Below are 16356 nucleotides of genomic sequence, written 5' to 3' on the forward strand. Positions count from 1 at the left end.
ACTAGCTAGTATGGATTCTAGTAAAGTTGAAAACGATATTACATTAAAAAAAAAAACCAAGGTCCCGAACACAGATTTAAACTCAAAACTGGAATCCAAAACCCTATATCACTGGAATCAATAAAATTGTGATACGAATGTGAAAAAGACAGGAGACTAGGAGAGGAACCCTAGCCTACACACCGGGCATGAAGGTGACGTGCAAAAGGGCAAACAACAGAGAAGTGGGAAGTGTGGGCAACGGGGGTGTCCCAATTCAACATAAATGAATGGGGTTAGAGACTTAGAGTTGGGCACCACCCTCCATTCCATTTTCGATTTAGGTGGAGTGGGAACTTAAAACTAGCTAGAACATGCCTCACTGAATTTCTGTATGACTTAATTTTTATTTTGTTACTTATTTAATAAAAATCTACTATCTACTATCTACTATATCTATTATACGAGAACACGTTGTTTTCCTGAGCAAATTAATTCCTTGGTTCGGTCCGACCCTACTTCCCGAACCTCCTAATTAAACCCTACCCATTCATATACATAATCTGCAGCTTCCTCATAACCATACTCTTACGGCTTCTCCCTGATCCCCCATCCCCGATCCCCTTTCAGTCGCAAGTCCATGCTCATGCTCATGTAAATGATATAATGATATAAGATGATTATATCACCACGGATACTCTTCACTCTTTGCTGTCTCTTAGCAGATTGGGGTTTTTTCGCTGCAAATTAGGGGTTCTCCAGTTTTAATTGTCTCAATCTGTCAATCGCCGGCCACCTCCGATACGGACTACAAAGGTGCGCCTAAAAGGTACGATCGATCATTATATAGTTCCGAACTCTTTCATAAATTGTCTGAACTGCAATGTTAAACCACAAATGTTTTTCTTATATTATCTGTTTCGATGTGTTAATATAGTAATTGTATATCCTAAGCAATGTTAAGGAAAAAAAAATCATTCGTTTTTTATTAAGTTTCTGTATATAATGAAACACATGAAGATAGGCTGGAACAACAATAAGTCATCTATATTTTCATATATTTTTTTTATTTCAAAGGATTTAAATCATTTGAATTTTCTTTGTAAAATGTGAGTTTGAATCATTTGAATTTTGTGTGTAAAATATGGGGTTGCTCACTATTTGATTTAACTACTCTTTGATTTTGTCTTTGTGTTGTTTATTTGTTAGTTTCTTGATTTTTTATTGCTTGGGTTTTTATGTAAATTTGAGTGAAGGGGTTAAAAAGATGTTTACGTTTCGTATGCAGGAGAGAGGAGCCATAAATATGGAAAATTTGTTTCAGTATTTGAGTATTTACAGCCTCACTCTGTTTGCCATGTTGTCCGGCAGATGCACCACGTTGTCCCCCTATATGTACATGTCATTTTTGTAATTAAGAGAGTACATGCTAGCACATTTCAGGATTAAAAGACTATGCATGTGTGGATGAGGTTTTTTGGTTAATATTTTTGTTGATTGATTTACATTTTGGTCCAACTTGAAACACATTATCGTGGAATGGAAGGATATATCTAAGTGGTGGTTAAGCTACAAAGAGCTATTGTAAAGATGAGGGGAGAATCCAGCTTTGAAGTGAAAAATATGATCTTCACAAAGTTCCACACAATTACAAGATGATTTCTGTTCAGGTATAGATTCTTCAGTATTACAGGATTTGATTATAGATTTTAACTCTTTGTACATTATCTATGGTGGATAAGTATGTGTAAGTATATGTTTATTAGTGTAACTCGGATGGCACATGATGATGTGTAGTCGTCAGTAAAGTGCAAAGAGTATAAGTAAATAATGCTCTAATTAACGGGATTTAACCAGTCAGGCAACCACATGCTTCGACACGTGTGTATGTTTCTTTCCTGCTTTAAATAGCAATGAGCGGCTTATGGTGTCAGTAAAAATCTCTAATGATTTCGCATAAATGTTTAGAATTTGAGAATATAGTTAGAAATGTTCGGACTCACAAGTCACAACCTGCTACCTGAAACCTAACTCTAATAGAATAGTACTCTCCAACCAAATAACTAATATCATATGTTCATATTACTCAAATCACCAAGACATACACTGATTAGGTGAAATTTGGTCACCAGATTGTCAGATTGTACAACCACTTTTGATGCAAGAAATTAGTTGTTTGTACGTGTTAAGTTCCAAAAAGTTATAAGAGTGGGGAAGAAGTTGTGAAATCAGTACTAGAATGCAAAAGTTACAAATTTCTGTTATACATAGTGATACTAGTGCACTGCACGACATGTCAATGGTTCTTTTTCTTATTTCTGCAATAGCATGGTAAGTATTTTATCGGTCATACAATTTTAACTGTTATCAGCAAGAATGGATATAAACCTGCGAAATTAGAGGTCTATTTGGATAGGGTTTGGTGTGTACAGTTTAGTAGCAAATCTGATGCTGATTAGCAATTGGTTATTATATGAACTATGTGAATTTCGACCACTAAGCATAATGTACTTACTGATCGTAGGCTAGCTGTTACTGATTGTAGGCTGTCTGAACAGTCAATCTACTATATTCTGTGGTTTGTACACGGATATTCATCGTGAACCCAAAAAGTATATTTTTTTTCTCCGTCGCTCTATTTATCATCACCTTATATGTGGGTGTATTAGATTTGGGAAGTACAAACTCTTTAGTCAGTTTATATTTGATTTCGGAGATTAGAGCAGAAGAAAACAGAGAAAATATAATACAAAATTTTAAAATATTTAGTCAAGTGATGAATTCTTCAATTAACATATATGATGTCTTATAAAAATGATAACTATTACATGACAGGGAACCTCCTTTTGAAGTTCAAACTGATGACTTGGAGTCTTTTCACCGTGCTTCAATTTTTCACATCAACTTTTCTTGCGCTTTGGAATGCATTCTCACTTTCATTTGTTAATAAAACAGTTATACTACTGTACCAACAGAAGTGGAATGATGAATTACAATATGAGAATCATGAGCTTGAGGAGTCGTGCTAAGAGGATGTTAATAAAAGAAAGTGAGTGCTAATATTGGTCTCGGAATTTAATTTTAGCCTACTGATATCTTATGCATGAAGGGTATACATGTGTTTGTAATTATCTTTCTATTTGAGAGAAATCCATTTCTTATTTGGAGATTATGAATTTTTTTTACAGGGTGGGTGGCGTTGTCTCCCTGGAGAAATATCATGCTTGTCAAGCATAGGCTTTTCTGTGTTTTCTCCTAATAAAGTGACCTTAATTTCTTTTGGTTGTACAAGATTTTATACATGAACTATGCAACTTCTTTTGCTCGAATGGCATCCTAGCTTCCTATGGAGGTGTGCACTTCTTTTTGTTTGTTAAAACGTTACCGTGAGAACCATTGTTACATTACATATGACTAAAAATTTGCTTATTCAATCACGCCTAAATAAAATTTTGAAATTGGAGCTTGGGTTAGCTTTGGAAATGTATAAATTTGGTACATTAAATTTCAACATATCAGATATAAATTGCTGTATTTTTTGTGGATCAAGATATCTATATGTAGCCTTTTCAGCTAAATAGTAGCGAAAAATGGTTGTCGTATTCTTGGATATATGCTAAACTTTTAATCTAATCAGTATTTTTTAACTTAAAATCGACAGCTATTTCAAACCCAAACAAATAGACTCAAAATATGTAAACTTATTCCCCTCTAATGTATTAACATTAATATTAATATAAATTTTATTATAGTTTATTTATCGAGTTAGAATTATTATTTTTTATGTGGAGAAGTAAGACTACTAGAATTTTATTATTTATTAATATTATTATAAAAAATATATCTAAAATTTTAAAAATGATTAAAAAAATTAATATAATCATAAAATATAAATATTTATACCAGGCCCGTGCCTTGCACGGGCACTAATGCTAGTACTTATTATTTATAAACAAGAAGTTAGTGAATTTTTTTATTTTATATTTAAATATTTATTTTATATTTACTACTTATTAGAAATAAAAATTATCGATATAATAATAAAATATTATAAATTATCTTCTAAAATGTTAAAAAAAATGACAAAAACAAAATATGATTTTCAACTTCTGCGTCTCACTCAGATAAGTTTAATATCTTCCGGGGCGCTCGGCATGGACATGATGAGAACTTGAAATCTTCTCTCTCCTGGTGGTGCTGCCAACTGTTGTGTCCGCGGATGACGCTGGTTTGGGAAAAACGTTGGCGTGAATAGGGTTAGACACGTCGACGTTGATTGTGAAGGAGAAGTGATCCATTCGTATGGAGGGGACCCGGCTCCCCCTCCCGAAAAAACACGTTGGTGATAGATGGTGATGGATTTGTTAGAGCGAATGTTCCTTTTCGAAGGGCAGAATCGAAGTATAGTGTCGAACAAGTAGGTGTAACCGTTGAGTTTTAAGTCCGGAATCTGAGTAAGTTAAAATCAACTTATCTCCGGTGTTTGTGTAAATAATTTATGAATGAACTTGAAGTTGAAATTTTACCTATTTAACTAATTAATTTATATTTTTGAGATTTTATTTTATAAAAATGTAATAGACCACTTGAAAAGATAATATATGATATTTTATTATTTTATTAATAATTATTATACATGATAAATTGTAAATATCAAAAATTTATCCATACACCTAAATGAGAATCACTTTTCACTTATAAATAATTCCTCTATTTTATTACAAATAATAAACACTTCTTTTGATTTTAGTCTCACGGTCATCCTCTGACCTTTATTTTTGTTGCTACTTACATAATAATACAATGTATATAAGTTTTAATTTGTATTTGCTATATTTATAAAATTATATATATATTATCATAAATGATAATTATTTGAATAATTAAAATAAATAAGATATTTAATATTTTTGGATCATATTCAATTTATATATTTGCTAAATCATAAATTGCTATTATTAAGAAATTGAAAATAGTCACCCGAGAAGGGAACCATGATATTTCACATCCAAATAAAACATCCTTATATATAAGTAGCGTAAGTAGAATAATTTGGTTGTTGGTATAATACTATCAGACAAATATAAATTTTTGAATATTATTGTAATATATAAAATAAAATTTATACTACTATGTTTTATATAAATAATTCAATAATGAAATTAGTTTTTTACTTGTTCAATGAGTGAATTTTCATGCTGCCCGTTTTCAAAATATCAAGTAGAAGAATCTTGAAAAAATCTTTCATTTGTCTAATACTATAGACCAGTCCCATCATGACATGGAACTTAGCTAGAGGAATTCATTTTCTCATACTCGAACAGGAGTGTCAAACGGATAATTTGGATACAGAAATGCTTATATCCGTGTCTGTATTCGTAATTGTCGAATTCGGATTTGGATAATATCCACTTTATTTCGGATACGGATACTATCTGCTTTTCTCGAATACGGATGCGGATATTTCGGACGGATGTCATATTTTTGATGACCCTACCGTATTGACAATGATATTTTCGAACATTTTTTTACGACTAAGCTCAAATAATATTTTTATATATGTATAAAGTATTTGAGTATATGTACAATTATATAAATTTTGTATAAATGTATTATTTAATGCATATACATACGCTGCAAGCTAATTGAATAAAATTTTAATTACATATAATTATATATTATATAATCTAAATATCATATATGTATTTAATTTCGGATTCGAATATCACGGATTCAGATACTGATAATATCCGCTTTATTTCTGATACGAATAATATCCGTTTTTTCTCGAATAAGGTTGCTGATTTTTCGGACGGATATCGTATCTTTCGAATTTTTTTGACAGCTAGTCGAACTGCTGTAGACAAGAAGTAAAAGCCTCGGGAAAGCGTAACGCTTATCGTTTAACATGTACGTAGCTTCTTTTGAGAGGACGAATGAAATCTTTTATTTTGATAGTTTCTATAATTAGATGGATATTTACACAAATACTTCGACGATTCCCGCCCCAATTGCCAATGCTATATCTTTAATTCGATTCCTAAAATATCGTGGTTGGATTGCATCAAAACTCTTACTGAGCTACCCTTTTCCAAGGAGTCAGATGACTATTCATAGTTACTCTACTTTGACACAAGTGAAGAAGGTTGGGCTGGCTTCCACGTGCATAGTATGTTTGTGACAAAATGGACAGAATTTTCTTAATTCCAATCGAGTGGATTGTTGGATTTCTCATAGCAGGCGATGCTGCGCATGCAGTCATTTTTAAAAGCTACGCACAAATTTTCATTAGATCTCGGTTTTTCTTCATCATTGTTCATTTAAGTCTTCGGAAATAGATTTTATAAATAAAATATTTTCTTTATTTTTTTTAATGTTCTAAACAAAGTAGAAGTAGATTTTGTAAAAAATATATAAAATTAAAAATTTGAAAATTCAGAACAAAAATAAATTTTCACTTTCAAAAAAAATTTTAATTGCAATATTTTTACTTTCAAAAAAAAAATTGTGATTAAAATATGATATTTATTCTTTATTATTCTAAATAACACAAAATAAATATAGATATGCATCATACGAAGTAGTAATATAAATTTATATATTCAAAATATCTTGTTATAAGCCAGTTTAACACTAAAAACAAAACATAACGACACTGGAGTTTATGAGAATCATTTTACAGCTCTCCACTGGCCTGGCTTCAAATAGTTTTGGACCTAGAATGGGCCTGTTAATATAACATGGGCCTTTGTGTCATCGAGGCAACACGTGAGTTTGCATCAGTCAAAAGCAACAAACACAGTTAGTTTGTGCAGGAGCTCTGATTACTCATTCACCCCCTATTCCTCTCATCTCAGATTTCAGGTGATTCTGCAGCTCCTTGTTAAATTTTTATTGATTCGAATGATGTCCATAATTCAAAGATTGGATTTTGTTAAAACTCGAAAACCCTTTAGCGAGGAAGAAGCAATTTTTTGACAATGTAGGTCAAGTGTTTGATGCAAGTCCCCTGAGAACTATAGCAATTTATAATTAGGTAGAGATAATAAGTTACATTATACCATGAATGCGTCTTGTGATGAATTGTTACTTCTTAGCTGATATAGCTGCTTGCGAAGCTGTTTTTGGGATGTACTATCTCGGAATGTTGCTAAATATTTGTTGTTGATTTGTCTAGGTTTAAGCTGCTGGATAGTTCTTTATTAAGATGTAGAAAGAATTACATGCTCAGAATATGTAGAAAGCATACTGTGTAGTACCTAATTTGATTGTATAAATAACGAGAAAGGTTTTGTACTGTAATTAAGAAAAGAAAGACCATGTTACCCTTTCGGAAATCTTATTTCTGCCAGTAGGCCTCAATCCTCTATACTTTTCTCTGTGATTTTTTGAATTGGTTTGTATATTTTTCCGGATACAGACATTACTGCACGAATTTAGAAAGGAAGTGCAATGGCTCTAGGGCTAATTTTAGGGATTGGCCGGGCATTTAGAAGAAAGCGGGCATCTTCTCTTGACATCCTTTCTTCAAAACGAGGTCCCCGGGATTACTACAAAGGGAAGAACTGCAAGCCTACTGGTTTTCACACTCGAAAAGGTTCCACTTTTTTCACTTGATCCTACTTTGTATTGTACACATCTATGGAAAAATCAATGATAGTTTTTCCTTGTCAACAAAAATAACTTAAGAAACTTGTTATTGCTGAAATCTTCAAATTTGAATCCGGAATGTATTCATAGATTGGGAACTTATTTTGTAAAGGCATATGAAATTTTATGCATACAATTTTACTACGTAATCAGTTTATTCTTGACTTGCCATGGATTTCTACGTGGTTATGAAATGAGATACATAAATCTATCCCAATACATTGACGAGTGTTCATAGAACAATGAAGCTTCTAAGTCGAATAATCTCCATCTTTTCTCTATTTTTTGACTGTCTTAAATTATCTCTGTCTTGCTTTTAATCTTTTTAAAATTAAAAAAAAATTGTTCTGCATCAGATACCTCTTTGAATTAAGGAGCATAACCACAAATTTCATGAGAAATTTGCTCGTTCACTACCCATGTAGGTGCTTGAGGCTATCGGTAATCCGTTCAGCATGTATTCATTCATTCAAGGATTCAAGGATTGTGGTATAGAACATCTGTCTGAGTGTAACACACATGGTTACGTTTTGAAAACTAATTTGAATTATATTGTTTATGCGTCCATAGGCAGTTCAGAAAAATTTTCAGTTCTAATAATAATTGTAGTGATGTTGAACCCGTCATGGATCTACGTAAAATAGACAGGAAGGCAGTAATCTATTACAAACATACTTAGCTTATAGATTGGTTGAAATAATGACCGTAGAGGACATTTACGTCACGGGTTGTATCAGCTTGGAATCCAGAATGAAAGAATAAGTATCAGATTAATGTGTCTGGTATGGGGGTAAACTTGGTTCCTGAATCAACTGTTTTGTTTAGTTCAGTGTTGAAATGAATGAAATCTTTGAGTATTTGTTTTAAAATATTTTGGAATCGATATTTAGTTTATTAAAATAACTTAAAAAATTTTTTACACAAAACAATATTATTAACAGTTAATATTTAGTACACATTATCGTAACTCCCTCAAATCCAGCAACATCTTTGTACAGTATGTGTATAAATGTACTAATGAATTAATAAAATACAAATATTGATGAAAATAAATTAATGTTTTAATTCAGTAGCATAAAAAAGTAAATATATACTTAATTTTGAAGGTAAACAATGAGAAAGAGACAAAAGAATGCAATTTAACCTTATTCATGCCATACCCACCTTCCCATAGGTTTCGATAACCCTTACCTTGTGTTTAACTTATGAGTTTTAGTATATCAAAGTCTTCCACCAAAAGTTTGGAGAGTTTGTTCATTTAAAAGTCACACCTAACACTAGAAATCCACAATCAAATGGCCCCTTAATTGTTGTGCGATATGTTACTCTAGGTCTTTGATTTCTGTTGGTTGGACCCTGGGACATGACACTTATTTAGAGTTGAATTCTTTCGTTGATATTCTTTGACCAAAATGTCTGCCCTTTGACCAATAGAGAAACCACATACGGGATGATTATATAATACAAGGAAAAGTTAATGACAAAGAAGATATGAGGAAAGGAAAAGGAGAGGAGAGACGCCTAACTTGCAATGTCTGTTACAAATCGTGACTGATATTAGTTTTATTTTTGATTTTTATAACAATGTTATGTCTTAAGAAATTGTTTTCCTTATACTGGTGTCCTAAAATAGGACAAAGTCCTGGTCTATTTAAAATTCGAATATTCACAGTCACACTTAAATCTGTGTTGTGTTCAACACTTTCTTCCCAAGCCTATATAACATAAGGCGTGCGCGTCCATAGAAATTCCTAGGGGTGTCTTGTCTTAATAAATTAGATTTGTTTACTGTAAGATTCACTTTGTGTTTTGTGTTAGCTTACGTAACATCTTGTTTTATTAAAAGAACACAATGGATAAAACCATTTTTAAAATTTTCATTGATGCCATCGTCCTTCCTCAATTATTTATGATATTTTCTTTCCTAAGGTATAAAGTTATTGTTTCATACTTGCACTTTCTCCTATATTTTAACATATTCCAGATATTTCACTGTAGGTGGATACGTGGTGGTTCAAGAGAAACTGCCCAATTATGTAGTCCCAGATTTGACGGACTTCAAGGTAAAGTATACATGTTATGAAAAATATCTAAAATTTTACCGCTTTTATTAAAATCTCACACCTGTGTTTTTGGCGCATAGGCTTACAAATTGTTATAGATCAGCATGCGTATGACTATCACTTATTAGAAAATGTATTCTTTGCACCCTCTGTTCATTTTCCAAAATCTGGTCCTCATGGGGTGGTAGTAGGGGAGAGCATGGCCGGTTCGGCCCGGTTTCGGGATAAAACCGGAACCGCAACCATATATCTTCGGTTTTTAAAATCGAAAACCGTAACCGCCGGTTCAGTTTCGGATTCGGTTTCGGTTTAAAAACCTCGGTTCGGTTATTATCGGCTCGGTTTCGGTTACAAAACCGATAATTTAAATTGAAAAATAACATATAAACGAGATAAATAAATACACGGGATTCAGATGTGCTTTTACTTGGAGGAATTAAAAAAAAAGGATCATAATTATTACAGCAGGAGCTTTTAAAGTTTCAACACAATAAGCAGAGGAAATTAGAAGCAGATGTACTTTGAAGGAGTCTGCTAGGCCAAATACATATGAATTGTAGGTTCAATTTCAATTGACAAATTAACACTACAGACTTGTATGTTGTTCAAATCTATGAACAACTTAATTAAATTTTTATTATATATATAATATATATTATTTAATTATTATTTTAATAATCGGTTCCGTTCGGTTCAGAGGTATAACCGGAACCCAACCATTTAAGTCGGATCGGTTTTTAATTTTTTGGTTTTGGTTCGGTTCGGAGTGGTAGTCAATAAGCAGATACCGAAGATAGCATGGTTACTCACTTGTAGCTAACTTGTATAAGGGTAAATAAGCTAAATAATACTTGAACTGACCCTCAACTTGCAATTGGATAACTAAACCCAAAAAGCTTACAGTCAGCTAATTGAACTATTATAAACTTGCATCTACATTACTGCCGTCAACTCTTTTAACAGAAATGTTGGAAATATGATGTGGCTAGACTGACATGTTAAACATTTTCCACGTTGCTTGCTAATTTGTCATACCTACTGTCCTGTTTCTCTTCTACCCGACCTCATATACCCATTACTATATTTACACCATAAGTTCTATAAAATATTAAAATGTTAGAAAAACTTTTATAATACAACAAAAATATTAATTAAATAAATCAAAACATAAACTATCTTATCTTGTAAGATTTAAGATTAACTTTTTATAGGAAGCATGTTTTCCCCTCTTCTCATCTGTTATCCTCTACCCTCCATTCATCTTCACAAATTCAGACACATATACTTCGCCATGTGCACAGACACATACAATAATATCTATATACATTACTACCACGGGTTTGACCCCTTGGCATACCTTCTCATCACCATCAACACTCATCAATTCATAAACCATCAATGAAATCTCTCCGCCATCCTTAAAAACTCACTTTCCACAAACCCAGCAAACTTAATTCACTTATAAATCAATCACCTATAATTTTGAATCATCGTGATAACCTTCGCCAATTTAATGTTTGTTGATGTAACAACGAAAATTTTGATTTTGGGAGAATGATTTGGGATGGGATAGTGGGTTGGAAAAAGGGACGGGCAATGCGACGAAAAAGATGGAGATGTATGTGAATTATTGGAGAATGATATAAATATATATATATATATATATATATATATATATATATATATATATTTTTCCCGATCTTTCTTCATCTCACTCGATTATGTTTAGTTGTTTGAATCAGTGTATATGTATATAAAAGTGTATATGTCTATCTTATTAGAATATATATGTATGATTTGGATTAAGTCAAGTTTATATGGGCCTAAATATATTGGGGCTTCGGGTAAAAATTCTAAGTGGCATCCTACTTGTACACACCTTTCCTTTTAAAAGTCAACAATAATTAACGGTCGCGCAAGTTCATTTTTTAACCTGTTTAATGACTCCAATGCAAATTTATATCAGTTCACTTAGTCTGATTGCAAACTTGATTTTAAAAATATCATAGACCCAGACATATGAAGTTGAATAATTGGTTAAAGCTGTCATCTCCCCACTCTCACACACACGGACTAATTGCAATGTTGATTTAATGGCTTAGCTTAAGGTTGTCATCACTTGGATGTTACTTTTAAAACATGTGTGTGTATCTGGTGCAGTTAAAACCATATGTAGCACAGTGTGCAGTGGAAGGTCAAGCAAGTGGAGCTGCTAATGCAACTAAATAAATATTTCAACGACCTTGATATTTCCTTCTACACTTTAATCAATACTGTGTAAAGATTTCAGGTCTACTTCCTATTTTGATGAAACAGAATTGAATTATTGTTCTTGTTGGCCACTTTCAATGGTAATATTAAGGAATTATCACATCACTATACTAGACAATTTATTGTCGAATATCTGATATAAAAAGTGAAAGATTTGCCTGAGAACAGGTGCTTCATCTGGATAGGCTAGAAAACCTAAATCAATGTCATCTGGATTTTGGGAGCCAGCCCATTGCAACAAATGAAGTGCTACCGGGTCTATGGAGCTAGCTATGAGGGGTGTCAATGAATCGAGTGTGGATCGGATGAAACTGAATTCATATGTATCCATTTAATTTATGGGATTCAGATCGGATAAGAGCCGGTTTTTAGCCTGATTCATATCCGAATCTGAAGATCCAGATCAGACCAGAGCCGGTGTTTTAGCCTGATCTATATTCGTATTCGATAGTTTCATGGTTATTGGATAGGATTTCCGGATTGCTAGCAATCATATATGCAATAACAAATATAATCATATCGGTAACTTCTATCATACATATATGTAATAACAAATGCAATTACAAAAAAAAAATTGAAAATTACATTTAATTGCATAACAAGTTGCAGGTGGTTGCAAATGTCGAAAATTGAGTGTTCTCGTGGAAGCACTACTAACATATCACAAATGAAACCATAAATTCAACTAAAAATAACCACAAAAGTAAACCCTATATCAATATGTTCAATCTGTCTATTGTAGGGATGGGCACTCACCCCGCCCAGCTGGTGTCTCGCCCTACTCCACCTTTGATACGATCTCCGTCCTGTTTGAGTCGGGGAAATTTTCGGAAGCGAGATGGAGAACATGGAAGGTTTTATTAAAAAATTTGGATTGGGGCGGGGTCGGGTTTCGTGTCTCCCCTCCCCGATCATCGATCCCGATTATATACACACACATAAATAATAATATATTAAACGGGGCGGTGATTTTGGGAATTTTTCAGAGGCGGGGTAGGGAATGGGGAATGTTTTATTAAAAAATTTGGGGATCGGGGCGGGGGCAGGGTTTCATGTCTTCGCGTCCTGGTCCTCGACCCCTATTACACATACACATAAATACTAATATATTTATATATATTATACTAAATATATTATTGAAAATAGATATCATTTATAATATTAAGGGTCTCAACAGAGAAGTCCTTAAAATAAAATTATAGAACCACTAAGGTTTCCGCTGCAAAATCCTGAATTTCAAAAATATTTTTAAGATCTAAATCTAAATACATGTTTTTTAATACTAAAAAACAATCTTTATTTTTATTGATCAATTGTTATTATATTGTAATATAATATATTATATTATTTTATAATTATCATTTATTTATATTCTAAATCAATTTTAATATGATTTGATGTTAAAAATATGAGATAATATCATTTTAGTATATTAGTTGGTAGTTTGTTTTTCATTTAAAAGTATATTATATATTATAAAGTTATTTTTTTAAAAAAAAAATCACCAAATACCATATCCGTTCCCCGTTCGGGCAACGTTCGAGAAGGAAAAGAATCCACGTTCGAGGTTCGGAATCGATATTGAATGGGGGATCTGGCGTGGGAAAGCACTTCCTGACCCCCCCTCATCCCTATCAATTGTGTTGATTTAACTTGCAAAAAAGCAACTGAAAAGCTTGAGCCGCAAATCTTACAGGAGGATTGCTGCTCGGAAACTGAAACCCAAGGAGATGATCAACTTTGAAATTTAGATCTGACATCAGCTATTCATGAGTAAAAAGTATCAAGCTTTAGTAGGTATAAACCTTGTCCTTTGTGTCCTGCTTCAAATTCCTTTGTGTCCGGTTGAAAATGCATCTAAATCAAAGCCTCGCTCCATAAAAGAAACCTTCCACTAGTAGAGAACCATACAATATTTCTTTCAGATTTCAATCCAGACATGCTAGTAGTCGCCAGTCGGGCAGTTAGCCGTAAACGTGTACGAGTAGAGTCATGTCTGATGATGAAAGCGAAAATGATGAGGTGCCACCTTCTAGTGGAAGGTTTTGTTCTAGCTGAAGATTTGGCCACTTCCGATGAAGGTCGGTATACAGTGGCAGAACGAAAGAAAATGCAACTAACCTTTAATTTTTGGAAGTTGTACTATTCTTTTCTGAAAAAATGATGGATGATAGTTGGATCCTGCGATTTTGCATATTTTGATAGTGTTGTAGAATAACTTCGTTTACACACTTGCAAAAATAGCTTTCACGATATATATCATCATACTATCATCAGCCAAGCATTTCCCATCTTATCGCGATGATAAGTCTTGATCGTTTTCATAGCAGAAAAAAATTCTCTCAACAGTAGCAATGGCAACATGTAGAACCAGAGTTAACTTAACCGGAAGATAAACTAAAAGATAAGCAGTGTGTCTTAACCATCATGGCAAAAAGATCTCCAATACTTTGAAATCCAGATAAATCTGTATCCGTTCTCACATCATACATAAAATTATCTAACTAATTTGGCAACAGCTCAAGGTCTAAGTAAAGAGATGATATTATTAATCCCATAATCAACTAATTTATAAAATTAAATTTATGCAATATAATAATTGAAAATGTTCGAAAACACATCATGTTCGGAAATTAAATTCTAAAATGAACAAAAATCACATAAATTTAGAATAAATCAAATTTCGAGTTATCAAATTAATACACACGATCATAATGCTCAAACCCAATAAGAGGTCGTTTGGTTCGAGCTTTCCTGGTATCAGGTATGGGTTTTGTTCATTCCAAACCCATACCTGGTGTTTGGTTGAAAATTTTCTTCCATCAAACCCATTCCTCAAACCCACAAGGTATGAGATTTTCATACCCAAGAGGGGAGGTGGGTATGAAACATGGGTTTCAGGAATCAAACTTTTTTCCTTTTATTTTCATTATTATTTTTATCATTTCATGTAGATTATTAATACAAAATGAAATTACTGACTCAAGAATATATATAAATATTAATTTAATAATATTTTAAATTAATTACAATTAATAACTCATAAATTTTATAATTCAACCATATTGATTCCACCACTCAACCAAACACCTGATATCAGAAATGATACCTCAAACCTATACCAGCTTAACCTGATTCCTCATTCCAACCCTATACCCCCTTGTCAACCAAACGACCCCTAAATATAATGCTCAAACCCTATATATGGTTTGAATACACTGACTTATAAGTTAGTGATGGTCGATCGCAGGCAGATGACGTGATTTTTCTCTAAAATCATAAATAATCTCTAAATTACATTTTGATCAAATATTCAAATCGCAAATGCATCACATCACATGGAAACTACGTAAACCGCATCACAAATATGCAATTTTAAAAATAAATTTATATATATATAAATTATGAATAACATTTTAAATTAATTATAGTTAAAATTAGTCATTATATAACTAGGGATGGCAGTTTTACCCGACCCGATGGATACCCGACCCGTTCCGACCCGATTGGGTCTACCCGAACCCGATTTTTTTGGATTTGGATCCGGATCTGGATCTTATTTTTGGACCCGAAAAAGTTTGGATCTGGATCTGGATCTCAGGTATCCCGACCCGAGACCCGACCCGAAACCCGATTTAAACCCGATCCGAACCCGAAACCCGATAAAACCCGATACAAAATATTATACATGTATATACATAAATACATACATACATATATGTTAAATGTAAAGTATATATATTGAAATATTATGAATTATTAGGTATGAATCTTAAAATTTTACCTAATTTTATATTTGCAATATAAAATTTATATTTATTATATCAATATTTTATTTTTCTCAATTATTGTGCATTAAAAAATCTAAATACAATAAAAATAATAAAATATAAATGATAAGTTGAATGATTGTATGCAATTGAGTTAACATGTTTCACGTGTTTATTGTAATAAATGAAGCCTGTAATTCCCTTTTTTATATTTCTAAAGTTAAAAAAAAAATCCATAATCACATTTTTTATAGATTTATAATTTATAATTTGTATTTAATTTTATTTATTAAAATACCCGAATTAGACCCGAACCCGAACCGAAACCCGAAAAAACCCGACGGATTGGGTCTGGATCTTCATTTTTCAGACCCGGACCCGAACCCGACCCGACCCGAAATATAATGGACCGGGTCTGGATCTCAAGAAACCCGACCCGATCCGACCCGTTGCCATCCCTATATATAACATATAATTATTATGTAATACTAGCTTATAGCCCGTGCAAGGCACGAGAGTTTTTTAATTATTTATAAATTTTTGAAATATATTTTAAATGGTGCGAAAAAATTTGATTTATAAAAAATAAATCAAAATTTTCAATAAAATAAAAATTGAAATTA

At 32.5% G+C, this 16356-nt stretch overlaps 1 protein-coding gene and 1 long non-coding RNA gene across 2 annotated transcripts; both read left to right on the forward strand.

The window, feature by feature from the left end:
- The first annotated feature begins 300 nt into the window (after positions 1-300).
- LOC108211685 (uncharacterized) lies at positions 301-3350 on the forward strand. Its single transcript, XR_010289673.1, has 4 exons — positions 301-808; positions 1268-1649; positions 2935-3028; positions 3168-3350. It is a non-coding gene; the product is annotated as an uncharacterized LOC108211685 (long non-coding RNA).
- Positions 3351-6707: 3357 nt separating this feature from the next.
- Positions 6708-12065, forward strand: LOC108213847 (uncharacterized). The gene is made up of 4 exons (XM_017385637.2): positions 6708-6843; positions 7400-7576; positions 9628-9692; positions 11853-12065. The coding sequence occupies exons 2-4, from the start codon at positions 7432-7434 to the stop codon at positions 11919-11921; spliced, it is 279 nt and encodes a 92-aa protein (XP_017241126.1). The 5' UTR covers positions 6708-6843; positions 7400-7431; the 3' UTR covers positions 11922-12065.
- Positions 12066-16356: the final 4291 nt, after the last annotated feature.

The sequence above is a fragment of the Daucus carota genome, chromosome 3 (assembly GCF_001625215.2).
Source record: "Daucus carota subsp. sativus chromosome 3, DH1 v3.0, whole genome shotgun sequence".
Taxonomy (NCBI): Eukaryota; Viridiplantae; Streptophyta; class Magnoliopsida; order Apiales; family Apiaceae; genus Daucus; species Daucus carota.

What these genes read in the sequence shown, in the direction of transcription:
- LOC108213847 (XM_017385637.2), top strand. Translation starts at nt 7,432, where the DNA reads ATGGCTCTAGGGCTAATTTTAGGGATTGGCCGGGCATTTAGAAGAAAG. An exon ending in TGGTTTTCACACTCGAAAAG is followed by an intron (nt 7,577 to 9,627) that starts GTTCCACTTTTT and finishes ATTTCACTGTAG; the next exon opens with GTGGATACGTGGTGGTTCAA. An exon ending in CAGATTTGACGGACTTCAAG is followed by an intron (nt 9,693 to 11,852) that starts GTAAAGTATACA and finishes TATCTGGTGCAG; the next exon opens with TTAAAACCATATGTAGCACA.